The sequence below is a fragment of the Lytechinus pictus genome, unplaced genomic scaffold (assembly GCF_037042905.1).
Source record: "Lytechinus pictus isolate F3 Inbred unplaced genomic scaffold, Lp3.0 scaffold_34, whole genome shotgun sequence".
NCBI lineage: Eukaryota > Metazoa > Echinodermata > Echinoidea > Temnopleuroida > Toxopneustidae > Lytechinus > Lytechinus pictus.
In genome coordinates this window covers 518,955-539,363 of record NW_026974154.1, presented here as the reverse complement: position 1 = coordinate 539,363, position 20,409 = coordinate 518,955, and the positions used below count along the sequence as shown (strand labels likewise).

The window sequence follows — 20,409 nt, the reverse complement described above, 5'->3', positions numbered from 1 at the left end:
TGAGAACTGCTGGTTAGATATACTTATAACATATTTGTAAGTATAGTGTAGACCTTGTGGATTCTGGAAACCAAAAAGGAAATATATAGGTGGAATTCCATAAAATGGCATTACTAGTGTACTCTGAAAGATGTAAACACGTATTTGTGATATTATGATCAAAGACACGTGCGCTGGTAAGCCGTCAAACAGACCAAGTGAAATATAAAAGGAACAAATAATGAAAACATTAAAATATTTTGTAGCTTTAAAGACAGTTTATTATCATCAATAAGATATAGACAATATATATAATCTTAACATCATGACAGTCTGAATAATATATTTATTACCTTATTATATACAGTACATGTACACCACAACAATGTAGGTCAAATAATTCTTAGTCTGTTATAATATATGTTTCAGCACACATGCATTTTGTTTACGCTGAATACATTGAATATAACATTTTAGATTCAGATGTTTATAATTGCATTCACGAAAACTACATCCCAACAGGTATAAATTATGTTATTGTACCTTCCAACAATGGAAAAGTGTCCCTCCACCTTTGGGGAAAAATAGGTCTCTTTTGCTTGTAAAATCATGAGCTTGTGTACCCCATCTTGTAAGCATTTCTGGTTCTCCCCCAAAATGTATTTTGGTTCAACGGTATCTGGTTTGTGATTGTTCCACGACCGGCATCATTTGAAATGAGTAAAAACGTCATCTTAAACTAACCGGATTTTAATCGCGGACACCCATTGGAAAACTTATTTTGCTAAGCTAGTTTTCATCATTTAATAATGGCAAAATCAGTCCCAAATAACAAATCGATCTTAGTGACTTGACGAATAACGATAAGACTAAATAACGATCAGACACACAATATTTATATAAAATGGTTGTTTGAATAGCAAAATAATAGTTGGGGGTATTTCTTCAAAAGTTGCATGAGTACTCCAGGCTCAAAATAAAACTAAAACCTGACAAACAGAACACCGATAATTTCATCAAAATAGGACATTGAATCACAGGGCTATGGCATTTTTAGGCGTGATATTATTTCGGTGAAACATCGATATGCCTGTCTTTATGAAAATGTAGTGAGCATGCTGATATCACATCCCCACTTATTTATGTGTATTTATTATCTGAAATTATATTTACTCCGATTTTGTATTCCAAAAATAAAAAGAAATGATTGACCTATTAAACGTGTAAGATAATCAATGATGCAAATCATTATGGACACTCACCATGCAGACATGTAGAAAAATGATAAAATTATAATTTCATGTAATAACATAAGAAAAAGAAAACTGGGGACATAATATCATCAGCCAACTTATTGCGTATTCATTACGGTGTTCAGACTCCCCCTTTTTTTCAAACCATTGCTAAAGTTCAAAATGTAATAATTTCATTGATTTATAACGAAGCGTTTTGTTCAATGAGTTTTGCTATTGTAATTTAGATATAACTATGTTCAGCATGGAGTCCCCGTTTAACATTTAATCAGTATTCATACTTTATACTCTCTGGGAATACCCCCAATTTGATCGGGAAATTACTTTAAAATATTGAAAAATTTGATTGGGTCGGAAAAACATACGTAAATATACGTCTAGCAATGTGCAACATAACTTTGTGTATTGCGATACACTTCTTGAAAACTAATAATTACTTTCGAGTTTGAGTTTATTCGCATAGCATGAAGCAAAACACGAAAAGTTCTAAAGGGTTATCAAATTAAGGTAAACAAAGGAAAATATGATGAAAGAGCACAATATTTGTAGATGATAATCCAAATCATGAACGATGAAATCCATGATTAACTTCAAAAGCAGTGAAATTTTAGTTGGCTTCTTTGTCTATTAGGAAATAGGTTCACGCATTTTTTAAAAATCCTCGTTTAGGATGTTTTTTTTTTGGTTTATGCGGATAATCAATATTGCATCGCCCCGGACATGCCGGAAGCTTTATTTGAAATCGCTTCGTAATACATTAAAATAGCACTGAACTCTATGAGGAAAATGTTCTCGTAAATTTCAGTAGTTCTAGTATGTCTAGTAATTCTGCTCACTTGTAAATCTTGACATCATAAGAAAAACATTGCGAGTTTTGACAACAAATATCGGATTTTATTCCTACTTTGCATAACTTACCTGTATTATTACATGTATTGTCGGGAAGCTAATATTTCACAAAGTATTTTTTTATGCATGTATATATTCCGGGCATGCCATGATCTACAATGTTCTTGCCGAATAACTTTTCCAAACTATGTCATATTTGTTGACAATTTCTTGACTATCCCTTGCTGACCATTAATTCATCTCTTAATGACCGCAACTCTTCAATCAGACCGGATCCCATAGATTGATAGTTTGGATGGTTATGATGGTCATTTTCTCGAAAAATGATTATCATATGAATTGTTCAGTGCACAGATGTATGTTTGTAAATTTCATCCAAATAATACCAATAACACGCGGTAATATGAATATGGCGCAAGAAGTGATGTTTCACAAACCGATTACGAAAAAGGAGCACATGTTTAATCTAATAAATGAGAATATTGATAGTTTTGAACAGAAGGTGCATTCCCACCATTAGAAACACTGCAATTTGACGATGTCTTTTTATTCAAACCATTAAAAGTATCGTTCATACCACTATTTGACGAAAGAAGAGCGTTCATACCAAACGTATCGTTCACACTACCAGACGAAGAGAATTTTTCGTTCACACTTTGAACAGGTGATAATTTATCGAAAACATCAGCTGAATGTTTAGGAATATGAGTATCGATCAAACCGATATCCATGGAATCGTTATATCCCATGACGTCATCAAATGGACGATGAATCTCCGCAATTCCATCAGTGCACATTGTATCCAATGAATTTGTGTTTCCAGCGGAAGTGATGTCAGAGGTCAGTGGATCAGTAAGTGGGTCTTCTTGTTTATCCGGTGGGCCGATGTAGACGCCCCCAAAGTTAGCATACAGATCCATAGAATCAGATTCGTGATCTTCCTCATCATCATTAATCTCTTCAGACCAGCGAGGGATCAAGGGAGGGGCGGGGCTTAGTGATGACGTCACAGCTGGTGTTACCACTGCTCTGCAATGATTTACAGTAATTAAGGGAAGACAGGGGTTTTAACAAACAAACAGACAATACAATCAACTCACAAATGACACGATAACACAATGTCCGTTATCAATAAAAACTAGCAAATATTTGAGAGCAAGACTATAAAACCAGAATAAACCGATGAAGGTAGAGGTGATAAAGACAGTATATGATTAGCGTAAGACAGGTATTTTTGACGTAATCTCGTATCTGTGCTCCTTAGTAGACACGTTACAAACATGAAAATATGAAAACACAATTGGTAAGCATTTTACGGAAGTCAGCTTTGCATACAATGCACTCTAATAATTGTCTACTGGAACTTGATGATCCCTGCACAAACAGAATTCAGGAGTCAACATAATTAAGAAGAAAAGTGCAAACCAACATTTCTGTCTTCTTTTTTTTCTTCCTTTCCTTCTCTTTCTTTAGTTTTCAATGTTTTTTTTTAATGAATGTTGCCAGTTTAATTATAATCGTCCAGATATGTAAGGAAACAATACAATGACTAAAGCAATCAATCGTTCTGACAAATTCATCATCATTGCCATGGAAGTGTTGGGTAACAGTCGAAAAATACCTCCTTCAGTATTGGGGAAAAGGGCAGATTGAATTATTGAAGAAAAAAAAATCAAGATAAAACATTTGCTAGCTTTTATCGATAGGGATCACTATTTTACATGTATTACATGACATTTTGTTTTTCTTTATCATAATTACGCAGGAAAATCCAAGATATTGATTTATTGTCATGCTTCTCTTGACTGAGTAGTTTTGTTCGCTCAAACTTTCTTATATCACAAGAGTTCAATATCAGCAGCACAAAAGCAATGGAAATAAAAGCGGAACATTTTCACTTGGTCTTAAGTCTATTTGCCAACTGTCATTTTTGTCTCATATAATCTGAAGTCTTAAAATAATTTTCATTTAGGAAACTTTTTTTTAGAATGTTCAATTTTAGGTCTAATACATTGAATAATTGCAATATTCAGCTCGCGCTTCGCACTCACTTTATTTTGCTTATCGCTTATGCGGCTTTTTGTTTGTTCGGTGAAATTAAAGCTAGCATAGTTTTTATGATAATTTATACTCAATTTCAAAAATGATTTCTAGAAATATAGGCTTATTTTTATACATGAAAAACCAGTCATGAACAAATTGGCAAGTAAACTAAATAAGTAAGAGGGTGGGGGGGCGACAGCTTGGCAATTAAACTATGAATTGGTGAAAATACGTATTATATTCGACCTGACTCTTAGTAAATCTTTAACCAAAACGCAATGAGACCAATGTAATAGCAGACCAAAGGCGGCGGAACGTATTTTCGTTAGGGGGGGACAAAGCAAAAAAAATATATATATATGTCAAAATGGGCATTTTGGTGCAAGCAGATATTTTCACCATGAGATTATCATCTGCGTGAAGTATTTGTGTGTTTTGTATTAATTGAGTTGAGCAAACCTTAGCATTTTTGAAGTTATTTTTTATTGATAAGATAAATATTTACGTTTTATTTGTTTGTGCAAGAGAGCGTATTTTCAACTCTAAACTTGTAAAACTCGCCTTTTGGTCAATTATAGCGCCAAATTCTGTTAAAGTGCATCCTCACAAGATGTTACGAGCGCGAATCGTGAGCTCCCAATCTTAGGACATTTCATGCAATAAGACATGAAAAAAAAGACATAAAAATTAAACGTTCCGAGCAGGTTTTGTTATCATGAAACATATGTGTATCTTGCTAAGGAATTAACACGAGCGCAAAATGCAAGCCGAAATTCTGGATATGATGACCAGAAAAGGAATCTGTAAACTACATTTAGTGACTCATGAATAGGATACATATTTCACCAATCAAATAATGCGAGTGCGGCGCGCGAGCTGAAAATTTGTGACATTTCAACCTGAAAACTGGACATTCTAAGCTTTTTTTCTCTCTTTCAATGTTTTACTTTTTATTTTCATAACTTCATATACATATAACAAATATTTTCATTATACAAATTATATACAAAATGAAATAAAATACAAAACAATGTTGCGAGGGCAAAACGCGAGCCAAACAATATGTGATTTTGTTTTAACCTAAAACGTATTATGTTTTACTTTGAAAAGGGTATTTTATTTTGTAGAAGGGCACATTTCATTTTGAAAAAGGGCCTTTTTACGGGGATTATTTTATTTTTATTTTTTTTCTATTTATTTATTTTTATCTTTATCTCTAATTTTATTATTATTATTATTATTATTATTATTATTTTTTTTTTTTTTTTTTTTTTTGGGGGGGGGCAAGTGCCCCGCGCATGCACCCCCCCCCCCGTTCCGCCGCCCCTGCATAGCAAATGGGTTAAGTAATTAGGCAGTCACAGAGTTAGAACAATAAGAAACAACACGTATTCCTGGCAAGGTAGGAGGGGCAAGTTTAGTCACCGAACGTTTATTTTTTTGTGTCTGTTCACCGAAGATTGCTTAGTTTATAAAACAGGCAAATAATCTACATTTACATTCAATTCTCAGAATAAATCAATAAAGTAATAAATTGGATTTAAAGAGAACAACATTGAAACATAATTCGCAAACGAGAAAGAAATTATAACATAAAAACAAATATAATAAATTTTGGACAAAAGATATAAGGTAAACGAAATACAGGGATATAATCACTAATAATACAATTATATTTTCCAAAGTGAATAACAAACATATCAGCTACACAACTATAAACACAACTATAAACATAATATTTTGTTTGGAATACGTATTTAGTGTTTATAATTGAACAATTAAATATAATAATTAAATTCTAGAGCAGACTAAACGCGATTAATTTTGGTCCATTTCATCCTTTCTAAGCCTAACTTATTTTTTGTCTGGATAGACGATTTAATAACATGTAGAAGGAAAGATTTGACCAGCTAAATATAATTTCCCACTTCTATCGGAACAAGTATGAAAAAGATCACATTTTCCAAAATATCTGAATAGCATCTATTGAAATTTAGTAAATATTTTATCATAAAATACTCAATACATGGAAATATAATTAACCCAATCCAAACCCCGGAACACCCCCCCCCCCAAAAAAAAAAAAAGAGAAGAAAATATGACCTACTCTTTTGTGTGGTTGATTTTTGACGAATGAACATTAAACGTCACACTGACTGGAGATGTCGCTGTTCTATTACTTTCAGCTGTACAGATATTAAAAAAAGGGTGAAATATCTTACATGTATTTCAATAGTCAAACAAAATCCTTCAATCAACAAACTAATCAATGTAATACATATACTTTTCAGTCATATTATCATTGAAGTAAAATATATTTATTTATGTTACCAAGCAATGTTATCTTTGACTCAGATTTTTACATTATTTTCATGTATGATATGATGATTTTTGCTGTTCTTGGTTTTCATCATGTCATTGATGAAAAAAAGTTTTATGCTGATCTTTTGGACCTGAATTAGTACGTTCTAATAAATAAATCAATCAATCAATAAATAAATCAATAAATCAATAAATAAATAAATTAAAAAGCACCGTACAGGATACTTTATATTATATCCACAGCTGACAATGCCGACACATCTGCATACGAAAACAACTTGTCACTGAACGGATCTCTTCAGGTTATTACTTAATCATTCCAATTCACCCGTCAATCTATCCATCGATCAAAGAATCAATCAATTCATTGATTGATTGATTGATAGAACTATCAATCGGTCCATCAATCAGGAAATCAATGAGCCATTCATTCAAATTAGTCAATTAATCAACCAATAGATATATCGAACTATCGTACAATTAATTAATTGCTCAGTCAACCCATTAATCGATCGCCGAACTATCAATCAATACAGAAATACATTGATCAAATAATCTATTAAACCATTAAATGAATGTATCAGTCAATCATTCAAATAATAAATTAATTAATCAATCATCAATTGATTGCTAGCAAATCAATCTTGACTATTTTAAAGCAAAATACCTCTTGATCTTGCTGACAATGTAGAGTTATCAATGCCTGACGACCATTCCTCACTAAACAGCAATGGTGCGTCCTCTGGGGCGATCTTTGTATACTGTGTCTCCAGATCTTGAACTATCTTGGTTTGCTGTAAGTTGAAAGTATTTTGAATATAAAGTTATTGCGATTGTCTCAATTAGGGGTTATCTACGATGGAAAAGAGAAAATGGCCGACCTCATTGCTTTCAAAATTAAAACATATTAAAAGGGAGCTCAGTCTAAAAACAAAGAGCTAATTTAGCTCTTAAAGAGCGTGTATCGTGATTGCACTTCGGAGTGCTGATTTTTCTCGTTCGAATTTGAACTAGACAAATCAGCACTCCGAATTGCAGTCACTGCTCCTTACGACCTATATTAGCATTTCGTTGTTTAGAGTGTAACTTTATTGCAGAGTAGTGGATAGTTCTGCCAAGAAGTGTTATCAGGAGGTAAATTCACACCTCACAAGTTACAGCCCGATAAGGTATAGCAAGGCTTGTAAGAGTGATTATCTGGGACGCGAACCAAATATTGCAGAAATTACCTTAAATTTCTTGAGGATCTTTAAAACTTATATCAACTATTGAACGTGCTCTATGTATTTTTCATATCCATGAAAAAGGTATGGAAAATATGACAAAGGTTTACTTACATCTGAGAGTTTCTTAGCGAGTTCATTCTTCTCGATAGCAAGGCCTCGTAACCTGCAATCTGAATCCATAGTGCCAGCATTAGTAGAACAGGTTCGGGTTTTATCCAAAGCTCCTACAACTCGGATCCTCTCGTTGGCATTCGGGTTTATTCGGAGTTCGACAACCTGAAGTGAATTTCAAATGTCATTAAATTTACGGCAACCTGCATCTTAATGTTAGCATTAGGATTCTTCCGAACTTCACTTAATAATCGGAAAGGGAGTGCCTATGGGCCTCTTTCCAAACAACTTAATGTGCGAAAATTACAAACTCTTATTGTAAAATTACATTTTTAGCTGCATTTTAATCGTTATCAGTTGCTAAGGATTGTTTCTAAAAATATGAATTATTTTTAAATATAATTATTTCTTTGTACGAGAGAGCATTTCATGTAATAATTTGAAGCAGGTATTTTTTGCAAAAAGTTGGTCAAATTTCATTAATCTTTTCAACTAATGTCGGAAATATTTTAATCGGTTTGCTAATGCTACATGCGATTTTGCATCTTTATCTCTGGTCCTCTACATAAATTGTATTTATGTTTTGGTCTGTTTTCCCTTTTTTTTGGTAGTGTAAATATTTTATATCATGGCAAGACTGTATCAGTTATTCTAATGATACTGTTAAACACTTTTTGTATTTTGCATACTATCACAAAATATTGGGTGAAATTTCTTCCACCATGAGGGGGTAATTTTGTGTCCAACCAATAAGGGGCAGGATTTTACCTAATGCGGGAAGCATATTGTTCAGTAAGGCAAAAAAAAAAAAAAAGCAGCAATGGGCAAAATTTTCACAACAATGGATAAATAAAAATGCCCAAAAGAATTGTCCAATGTTAGTTGGACACATAATTACCCTCATGGAGCACTTTTACCCAATATTTTAGAGTGTCTGATGACTGTGAAAGCAAATGTAAACTGAAGCTTTATCGAATAAAACACTCTACTGTGGGGAAAAGGGAACTTAAAACAATATATTTATGACGGTCTAATCATAACATGTGTTTTTTGTCCCACAATTGCTGGCTATAATAATGGCATATTACCTAAAGCAAATGATATATATTTTTTCGGGGTGCAAAATGTAATTTCTTGCGACATATAAGTCATATACATAGGTTTTGACTCTTCCATTATGGATGAGGTATACAATTTATTCTTCTTGCTGAAAGTATAGGGGTTGTTAATTAGGTGGTATTCAGACGGCACTCTTATTTCTTACCTTTGGTACGAATACGAGACAAAGCGTGATGGTCGTACAGAAGAGTATGAAGGTTGATACAAGACCATATGAAGCATTGGGATTATCATTGATTACAAATGATAGAGATACACCCAATACACACATGATTACTACGTTGTATACGCTCATCCCTATGTATTTGCTGTCGTTGAGGGCGGGTATGCTCACATGACGAGTTTCCCATGCCAAGAAAAGCCCGAAAATCTGAATGAAATTTAAATGGTAAGAAAATAAAATGAATATAGTAATGTATTCCTTCAATATGAATCACATGAACTCTTACGCATATAAACAGATAAATACTATATTTCTTGAAAAAGGCACATTATGCCAAAATTACTTAATTCAGCACATAAACTCTTAAATGTTATTTTTTGTCGTTGAATATGCCTTAGTGAACTAGAACACATTTTCCATTAACTGCATTAATTTGTAAACACTACTTCGTGAGTGCCGTTTTCCCATCACAAACGCCCATTCGACAGCAAAGTTGACAAAGGGAGGGGGTATCAAGCACAATTCACCCCTTGGACCAAGAAAAAAAAATGTATGTAAATGCTTTTTAACGACTTTTAACAACAACCGACACAACCTTAAAAATTCCATACAAAATAATAATAATATATGGAAAACGGTCAATCTTTTGAACAGCTATGCCAGAGAGATGTTAACATATTTCAAAACTCTGAATGAATTCAAACTTATTTTTAGGGCAATCCAAGAATACTAAAATATTAGTTACCATGAGAACTCCTTTATAGATATAGATGATTGAAAGCCAGATCATTGTCTTCCTACTCTTACAGTTTAACATCACTGGTATCAAGATGACGTCACGGCCATTGGGATCTTGCTGTAATCAGAAGAAAAGTAATATCATAAACGGTGTAACCTGCCACCCGATATCAACACCGAGATCCAGAGAAGGTTCTATTTATATAGAAATGATTGACAAAATAGCAATGTTGGAAAAGTAATTCTGTTTCTATTTGTGGTAACTCCCGTATGAACTCGGCAGTACAATTTTGCTAGTAAACGCCAATATGGTATATAGAAAATTACCATAGGAAACCTTTTAATATCAGTCATAGTCCTTTTAATATCAGTCATAGTGACTGATGTAATAGACAGATATTAGTCTAGGGTATTTTTTTTTATCAAAGTGGAGAGAAAATGTCAGAGTTCGGATTCGAACTCACAAACTTGTGATCATGAGTTCAATGCTGATCACACGACCCTTTCTTCATACTGTCAACATTTGAGAGGGACACGTACATGCAGAGCTAACTATTGGCTCTCTAACAGGCAACAGTGTTTAAAATATATGAAATATCAACAAATGTCGAGAAGAAGATAATGCAACAACATGGATCGAATTGGTTAAGAAAACCCCAACTACCAAAGTACGATGTTGCAATGTCTTGTAAGCTTAATGCTACTATGACAGTGTGACATTAATTAAAAGGTGTGTCTGAACAAACTTGAGGGTAGGAGACCTTCAAGTTTATCAACTGAATCACAAAATAATCCTACCCTTTCATCGAGTCTTTCTTCTCTTGGTTCGACGGGGTCAACGACTTGCCACGTGATGAGGATAATGAGATCGACAACGAGCATCACGCCTACAATAGCATACAACTGATTGTCTCGAATTACCTGAAACGATTACAAGAGGTAATAAAAATGAACTATCAGCATGATCAGTTATTCGTAATCCTTGCCAAGCAAAATGTCTTAATGATGGACTGTTTTACATATAAGATCCGAACTTCACACAATACACCAATGACTTACCTTTTTCTTCATTTTGATATTAGTGAAGATCCTATGTACTCTCCATGTTTTACTAAACATAGCTCCAAATGCTAAAGTAAATCCGATACACAGAAACCAGCCACGGGCCTGAAATAAAAAATGATATTTGCTAACAATATTCATACACATTAATACTAAAATAAAGAGCAATTCGTACACGTTTATATTGAAACTAAGAATAATAATAATAGTTTGATTACTACATGTATTTGTTAAATTTATCTGTTTGTACCTACCCATTTATTTGCATTTTGGGGAGGCTTTTTTTAATCTTAAACTGGTAGTCCTGCTGGATGTCAAGATCAAGATAAAGAAATTTTGCTAATCAATTCAGTTGTGAATAAACATTATACGTCTTTTTTATTTAAAGCTCAATAGAATAAGAATATATTCATAATAAATTGTTAAGTTTTCAGAAACTACTTTTCAATTTGTTCAATATAGTAGTAAGAACACAAGACAATGGTAATTTTACAAGATATGTAATAATAATTACCGTGCAGACAGCTTTGAATGAGTAATCACCGACCATTCCATGATCAAGACCAAGAAGAAAGATACTTCCATAGGTCAATATACCACCCATGATGATAAGATTATTCAAGAATGGACTAGACATCTTTATAAACCTGAAATTAAATAAGTGTTTGGTACCGCAAAATCGTAAAATAGCTTTAGAAACGGAAATACTGAAGCTTTACCACATGCACTCAACGGAGTAAAATCGCATGTCTAATTTCGGTCCATCATTGTCCATTGTCTAGTTTCGGTTTTGTAATAATTATATCGTTTAGCTCTAGCGTTTACTCCGATGAGTGCATATCGAAAAGCGTATGTCCGTTTTAAAGTTATTTTACGAAAACCTGTAATTGTAAAGGTCATCGTGTATATTTAAATCAATTACATAATATAACTCTTGACTTTAGTATGCATTCGATATGACACACTCTTACTAAAAGAAGTGTCGAAAACTATCATTCCGTGATGTGTAGAGTCGTGCATGAAAGATAAAATCTTAGCTTTTAGAAGACGCAAATTGCGTTGAAAGTGGAATTTCTAATGTTTTCATAACCGCCCCTCACTAACCTACAACAAAATATAAAGGGGCGTCGCCAGGGAGGAGTGACAGTTCATTCATACATCTACTGAATGGGATGGTTTATTATTAAGATTTATGGAATTTTAAAATGTATGGAATTTAAAAAGCAGGAAGTATCAATGTAAGTGATCTCCTGGGAGAGAGATTTTTTTTCGTGTTGAAATAATAACATTTAACTATAGATAAAATACCTCTGATTTCTGCTCTTCATGTTAAATATTAGAAAACCAAATGCCATGATGATACCAGCCGTTGCTATGGTAGCGAGTACAGCAAATACTATCCGAGATACACGAAGGTTTAGGATCTCCTGCATCTGGACGTCAGAGGGCGGGCCATCACCTTTATTTCCGAAAAAAAAAAAAAAGAGAATGGATTACTTTTGGAATAATCATGAATTCATACGCATTGATTACAAAAAAAAATCATAATTTAGTTTGCGTCTCATGAAAAAGACTAAATCATTCAAATAATTTTGGTAACTAGAACAGGTCTATCTTTTCTTTTAGACTCAATTAACAGAAGGAAATCACAAAGGGATTTTTTTTTTTTTTTTTTTTTTTTTTTTTGGGGGGGGGACACAACAGCAACAAACCTAACAAAGTAATTAATGTATGGAGTTGTTTATATACAATTACATCCATAGATTACCTTCCCACTTGAAGTTGTTTCCTGATCTAGTAGACAGATTTAGAGAGTCGGTGATTGCGTAATACTCGGCTACCTTTAACATTTCTCCATCTATCAAAAATAAAGTTTGAAATCAAAAGCAAAACGAGCTAAACGAAACAAATTAATTCACATCTGCGGATGAAATAACTGTCTGTCACAAATTTTAGTAAAGAGAACATGCACGAAAGTGTTCCACTGTATGAACTGACTGATTGTTTCCTTAAACATGCAGACATGGTAGAGCTCGATAGAATAATCATGCCATTGCTTTACTATTGTACTATCTGAAGCTTTCAGTAAAACAGTAAAACGAAGAAAGAAGCATCCTAAATTTCTAATTCATATTTTTTTGGTAAAAAGTATGGATAATTTTAATGCATTTGGGGTCAGCATATCATAGCAGATTAAAAACTATTATTTTGATCTAATTTTTAATCTATTGTAAGAACGCATGGAAATATAGGACTTTGAATCAGCAAAGGAGTTTGGCCATGAGATACACTACAGTGCGTCCCAAAAAAAACTATACACTTTTGAAATGGCTGCCAAATAAAAAATATAGCACTTTGGGGGAAAAGATTTATAGATATGGAAAGCCAATAAAGTCAACTTTCAGATGACACCAAAAAGTTGGAAAACTATTCATGCTCGAGCGAGCACTGCCCACTGAAACAAAGGGTATGAAAATTAGGGTGGGCCGGAATTAGCCTTCCAATTTCTTTCAGGTTTTTTGTTTGGTACATGCAAAGTTGAGGGTTATTTGGTGAATTAAAGATCAGTTGTGATCAGTTTATTGTTTGTGAAAATTTAATGGGTTATTAAATTGAAATTTAAAGCATGAGTGATCATGAATTGCAATTTTTAGTGCAGCATTTTGTCTTTATCATGTGGCTCTCAACAATGTGTTCATGACAGTCAGGAGAATAGGGGGTAATATGACTTAGGTAGGTGAAGTACGTTGATGGGATAAAGGTCAACAGAACATTTAGCAACCCCTCTCTCCATCTCAACCCCCCCCCCCCGCTTCTCTCCTGAGAGACTAAGCTCGGCTAGGCTGGGCAGGAATTAGCCTTACAGTTTTTTTTAGTGGTTAGTCCTTTGGAACTTGCTAAGCTAAATTAATGAGTGAGAAAAGTTTTGGTTTCTTAGGCAAATTTCATGAGTTACTAAATTGCATGAGTTACTAAATTGAAATTTAATCATGAGTGAACAGCAATTGTAATTTTAGTGTAGCATATTCATCTTGTGGACCTCAGAAGTGTGTTCGTGAGAGTCAGAGTAATGTGATGGTACCTGTTACAAGCAAGAGGGCGAGATATGCTAAGACTTGGTTAAAAGGGCATTCCTCTTCTTTTTGTCCTTTACAAATTACAAATTAAAAGTCATATGTACCCTCCCCTCTCCACCACCATTTCCCAGCCCTCCCCCCCTCTCTCTCTCTGTCTCACTTCCTGCATGGATTGTAGCGTATTCAAAACTTATAACTGCCAAGTGACCGGTGGCTGATGGTCAGTTTTGTTATTGAATGATTACCAAGAAATTTAATGATTATGATGATTAATGAAATAATTTATTGAAAAAAAATGAATGTTTGATTGATCACATTGCACATTGAATGAGTTGATTTACTGATAAATTGTTGATTAAATGATTGATAGGAAAAAGTTGATGCCCCAATTCAGAATTAATCATTAAATCAACATTCTGCTCTGGACTTCACGCGTACATGGCAATAGCCATTAGTCTCTCAAGAGTAGGGGAGGGCGGGAAAGAGGGAGGGGGCAGGGGCTGAATGTTCTGTTGAGCCTTATTCCATCAACCTACTTCTCCCACTTAAGTCCTATCTCACCCCCTATTCTCCCGACTCCCATGAACACATTGCTGAAATCCACATGATAAAGTTGAAATACTGCCCAAAAAGTGTAATAAGTGTTCACTCATGCATTAAAGTTCAATTTAATGATTTGAAAAATTTGCTTATGCAACCAAAACTGGTCACGGTTGATCATTAATTTATCACAACGCCCTTAACTTTGCAAGATCGAGAGGATTTGCTGCCTCTCAAAAACTGACATAAATTGGAAGGCTAATTCCAGCCCACCCTAATTTTCATACCCTTTGTTTCAGTGGGCAGTGCTCGCTCAAGCCTGAATAGTTTTCCAACTTTTTGGTGTCATTTGAAAGTTGACTTTATTGGCTTTCCATATATGTAAGTCTTTTTCCCCAAAGTGCTACATTTTTTATTTGGCAGCCATTTCAAAAGTGTATAGTTTTTTTTGGGACGCACTGTATAATGTCACCCCCGCCCCTTCCCTCCGTGTATCCAAGTAACCCCATCCACTTATTTCTAGCCCGTTTATCAAAATTAGAAATCGTCGGTGAGATGCCATATAGGGCTGTCATCTGGATGAGGAACAAGGGTATCAACGATATTAAAACGAATAATATCACCGATATGCCCACAAGGTCGGGCGGGGGGTACAAACCTTGTAACTGTTTATGCATGGTACATCCAAGCCGTTCTCCCTCTCTGAATTGAACTACTCCCTGTAATAAACGAAACAAACGTAATATATTCATTATTGTCATACCATAAATCGAAATATTGCATAATAGTCCTCTGATATTACTATGTCGTTATAAGTCATTTTTAACCGGCTGTAAAATGACAAGACAAAAACCGATAAGAAACAGTATGATCAAGCATGAGTACACCAAATTTAAAGGGGTTCTCCAGGCTGGCAAAAATATTATACCGACAAATTGAGAAAAATTAAAGTAGAATATAATAATCTTTGTAAAAATACCAATGGAAATGTCGTGTTTTTACGTTGATTGCAGTGCATCTATCATATAAATAGGGTTCGTGTAAATCAATGGCGATGTTCATGTTAAATGAATGTTAAAATGGTGTCGTTTTTTTTTTTTTTTACAGTTTTCTCTTTTTTTTTGCATTTTAACAGCCCATCGTTATTTAACAAGTTCACTCGATTTATTGATATATGATTTTCAGGCATTCCATACCTTCCATTCAGAATAAAAAATGAGAACCATTATTTTGGCGTAGTGTTGCGTAGTCTCTACGCAACTCTACGCAGATCTCGGTGTGAAACCCCCTTTAGGTTTAAAATTCACCCTGGCACTTACGCGGGTCCTTTTAGGCAAGGTGTATAATCTTCATTGAGGTGTCACAGACGCTTTATAAATGAGATATTAATAATAAGATAAGAAAATAATAATCCTCACCGTCACTCCAGGGAAGTTTGTCTCGTTCATAGCTTTACTAAAATGATCCAACATCTTCTGATCATCATACTTGAAATCAAAGAAGGCATCAAGATTATTCTCCTTCTCAAACATCTTAATCACGTGATTAATAGCTAGAGCCATCACCCAGATACCATCGTATGCGTAGCCATGGTAATCAGAGTAATCTCCTTTCCTTGCTGCGTCATAGAGGGCTTCATACTCTGCCGGTGTCTGCATAGAAATGCATATTTTTTATTGTTATTTAAGTAATTAGCTTTAATAATTGTGTTAACTAGATCAATGAAACACACGATTGACCTGGACCTGTCCGCGAAGGATTATCTATTGTTACTGGGGGTGCTGTAACAATGCTCAGTACCTCCAGTTACAATAGACTAATCCTCCGTAGATAAGTCACTGACAATTGATTACACAACGGTTATCTCCGCTTTCTACTCAACATGCTACACTAACATCTAGATTGATAGAACTAGGAGTATATATAGTCAGGGACCTGGCCTCGGAGGATTATTGTATTGTTACTTGGGGTGCTGAGCATTGTCACAGCACCTCCAATAACAATATATAATTCTCCGTGGCCAGGTCCATGGGTATAGAACTGAAATGATAATCGTTTTAAAACGTACCCTGCCGGATATCGTTTGTTCTTCATTGGCACTCAGTGTGAGGATATCAGTTGCTATGTAACCTTTCAGAGCTCGTCCAAGTTGATCAGCGTTACATTCTGTTGAATTATCAGTTTTCTTCCACCAGCCTTGTTGATAAGCAGGAAGGATCCATACATGACGAGAACCATAGAGTTTGGCTTTATAAACCTGCATATAAACCAAAGAAATCCAAGATGGTATGTAAATAACCCTCTAACTAATACCTCGGTCACATTTGCTCTACGGCGGCCGTACGGTGAGTCGAAAACAGCCGTTTTATTCATTCTTAAACAAACCACCTATATGTAGCTCATATAAAATTTAAAAACGGCTGTTTTCAACTCACCGCACGGCCGCCGTAGAGCAAATGTGACCGAGGTGTTAGTGACATACAATTGTGGTATACAGAGGTTTTAGTATATTGAGAGAGGAATAGGTTACTATGCATCACTACTGATCGCACCAAAACGTTGTTAGCGCTAACAATGCGCTAAAAAACAGATGCCCTGTTATAAACGGCAAGCAACCTGCGCTGCCTGATGATACGCTGCTTGGTGATCACGATATTGTGTCTGTGGTGTCCTCTATTAAAGCTAGCAGACGCAAACCCGTGAAGAGAAAGATCTACCTTTAGAAGCAGGCAGACTTAGAGAACCTGAAGAAGGATTGCCTTGTATTCCAGAACAGCTTTACTGGTCAATACTGTACTTCTAGCTCTGTACAAGACATGTGGCTTGACATCAAAACAACTCTGACAAAGCTGCTGGATAAGCATGTACCTTCAAAGATGTCATCAACTAGATACAACCAGCCCTGGATAACTCGCTCTGTCAAACGGCTCTCAAGAAAAAAAAACAAGTACTATAACAGAGCGAAGACCAGCAATGACCAAGCTGACCTTGAGAAGTACCAGCAGGTCAAGAGACATTCCAGAATTGCCTGCAAACAAGCTTACAACAAGTACTTGACAGATATTGTCAGTCCAGACACCACAAGTAATCCAAAGCGTTTCTGGAGTTTTGTAAACAGCAAGCGCCATGATGCCTCAGGTGTAGCACCATTAAAGTCTCATGATGGTCTGACTACTGCTGACAGTCTCTCTAAGGCCAACATCTTAAGCCAACAATTCTCATCGGTATTCAACCATGATGAAGATATGACCATCCTGAGAGACAAAGGGCCTAGTGCTTACCCATCAATGGATCATATAATCATCTCTCCCCAGGGGTCCATAAGATTCTGTCTGAGCTTGATATCCATAAGGCATCTGGTCCTGACGAAATTCCTGCCAGACTTTTGAGGGGACTTGCCACCGAATTGACACCAATATTCTCCATATTCTTTCAAGCCTCCCTAGATCAAGGTATCATCCCTGCTGAATGGAAGACGGCTAACATTGTCCCCATCTTCAAGAAAGGCGACCGTAGTAAACCAGAGAACTACAGTCCTATCTCTCTGACATCTGTGACCTGTAAGATTCTAGAGCACATCGTTCTTAGTGACGTCATGACCCACCTTGAAGATCACAATGTATTGTCTGATGCTCAACACGGTTTTCGCAAGAAACGATCCTGTATTTCTCAGCTGATTCTTGCCGTCCAAGATCTTGCTAGAAGCATTGATGACAAGGGTCAACTGGATATGATACTCCTTGACTTCTCTAAAGCATTTGACAAAGTACCGCACGGACGCCTGTTACACAAGCTTCAATTTTATGGAATCCGAGATCACACTCACCATTGGATAGCTGACTTTCTGAGTAATAGGACCCAACGCGTTGTATTGGACCGATCCATCTCCAACACCAGCCAAGTAACATCAGGCGTTCCACAAGGCAGTGTCCTCGGGCCAATGCTCTTTCTCATCTTCATCAATGACCTGCCAGAGTATCTCTCCAACAACTCAACAGTAAGGCTCTTTGCTGATGATTGCATGGTTTATGCCAACGTCAAGACAGAGGAAGATGCCATTCGTCTCCAAGAGGACATTGACTCCTTGCAACGATGGGAGCATGATTGGCTGATGGAATTCAATCCACAGAAGTGTCAAGTACTTCATGTCACAAATAAGCGCAAACCTATCATCAAGCCTTACTTCATCCATGGACAGACTATATCTGATAAAAATACAGCAAAGTATCTTGGAGTTGAGCTGCAGAGGAACCTCAGCTGGAATCAACATATAAATGCTGTAACCAAAAAGGCCAACTCCACACGTGCCATCCTCCAGAGAAATATCCGGCCATGTCCAAGAAAGGTCAAGGAACTGTGCTACAAAGCTCTCCTGCAACCAATCATGGAGTATGCCAGCATAATATGGGACCCTCACACTCAAGCAAATATAAAAAAGCTTGAAATGGTGCAGCGACGCTATGCACGCTTCGTCTGTAATGACCACCGCAGAACAAGCAGTGTAGCAGCCATGCTGAACCAGCTCAAATGGCCAACTTTACAAGAGCGTAGGGCACAGGCCAAGGTGGTGATGATCTACTGTATTACCAACTCACTCATTGACATCCCACCTACCTTCCTCACTCCATCCACATCCATGCATAGAGGTCATTCTCAGAAGATCTTTGTTCCCTTTGCCAGAACACTTGTCTACCAGAGGAGCTTCTTCCCAGATTCGATAAGACTTTGGAACTCCCTCCCCAACAGCACAGTTAATTGTACCTCTCTATACATCTTTAAACAAGAGGTACAACAGACCCAGCTCCGTTAATAACGGTGGTTGTTTTTACTTGCACGCTGTAAGCAATTTTTTATCGAATAATGTACATACACTTGCACGCTGCACTTCACCAGTACGACAATACACCAGACGGTGGACTGTACTGTTTCCAGAAGAAGAAGAAGAAGAAGAAGATACAACAATGCATTACTTACACATATAAATAAAAGGTATGAATTGATAATCCGAAAGATCTGACTGGACTTACTGTTAGCGCTCTGTTGTCTAGGGATGTGATAGAAGGATAGGAATGTACCAGCCTGCTTTAACCCTATGTGGCGAGCCGACGACAATAAAATGTTTGTCAAACTGATATTTCAATAATAGGACTTTTTTTTCAGGCGACAGTTTCTCGGAGCAACAGGATAAAGTCAGATTCGAATTGGCTTGTCCAGTTCTTAATTACGTTAATGGCATAATGAGTATCAGCCAACAGAAAGAACAAAAATTCAAGTAATATCAAAAGTTAATTATTCCAGATTCACGCAAGAACACGCATAAACTACTGTACAAATTATGTTCAAACTTATGCTTATACATCTTTCATAATTAGTGAGCTGTAAAATAGCCCAAATTGTCAGAAGATGCTGACATTATTGTACAAGTAGTTTAAAAAAATTATATGTCTTTTTAACGAATGTTTTGTATTATTTTGGCATGCATATATCACAGTTTTTTTTTATTTTGTTGTCCATAACTTATATGAAATTTGCAAAAGAAATTGATCCAAACCAACTGTTCTCGAGGCAAAAGTAGTAATTACTTATATTTTGCTTCTGCAGAAGCCAGTCGGATCAGAAGGGTTAACATCGGCACACCACATGGGATATCAATCCTACGTGGAATGTTTTGTTAGTGATTAAAATGCCTTTGTATTCTGATAGATTTCAAATGCATTGTGTTTGAGTTTCCTATCCTTCCTAATACCTTGGTCACATTTGCTCTACGGCGGCCGTACGGCGAGTCGAAAACAGCCGTTTTATTAATTTTAATTCAAACCACCTATATGTAGTTGGACAAATAAATGTTACAACGGCTGTTTTCGACTCGCCGTACGGCCGCCGTAGATAATGTGACCAAGGTATAACACGCCCCTGGTTGGGCTAAC

The 20,409-nt window shown here is 35.7% G+C and overlaps 1 protein-coding gene across 1 annotated transcript in view; it reads right to left on the bottom strand.

Annotated features, from left to right (window-relative positions):
* Positions 1–241: 241 nt before the first annotated feature.
* LOC129262742 (gamma-aminobutyric acid type B receptor subunit 2-like) overlaps positions 242–20,409 on the bottom strand; it is a 99,323-nt gene continuing 79,155 nt past the window's right edge. The window contains exons 6-19 of the mRNA XM_064115401.1: positions 16,551–16,739; positions 15,901–16,134; positions 15,141–15,201; positions 12,634–12,723; positions 12,174–12,324; positions 11,380–11,512; positions 10,863–10,970; positions 10,602–10,724; positions 9,811–9,921; positions 9,048–9,272; positions 7,784–7,948; positions 7,114–7,240; positions 6,232–6,310; positions 242–3,110 (exon numbers count right to left, since the gene is read on the bottom strand). Of these exons, the coding sequence (XP_063971471.1) occupies positions 2,543–3,110; positions 6,232–6,310; positions 7,114–7,240; positions 7,784–7,948; positions 9,048–9,272; positions 9,811–9,921; positions 10,602–10,724; positions 10,863–10,970; positions 11,380–11,512; positions 12,174–12,324; positions 12,634–12,723; positions 15,141–15,201; positions 15,901–16,134; positions 16,551–16,739 (2,364 nt within the window). The 3' untranslated portion in view covers positions 242–2,542. The remainder of the gene's footprint in view (positions 3,111–6,231; positions 6,311–7,113; positions 7,241–7,783; positions 7,949–9,047; positions 9,273–9,810; positions 9,922–10,601; positions 10,725–10,862; positions 10,971–11,379; positions 11,513–12,173; positions 12,325–12,633; positions 12,724–15,140; positions 15,202–15,900; positions 16,135–16,550; positions 16,740–20,409) is intronic.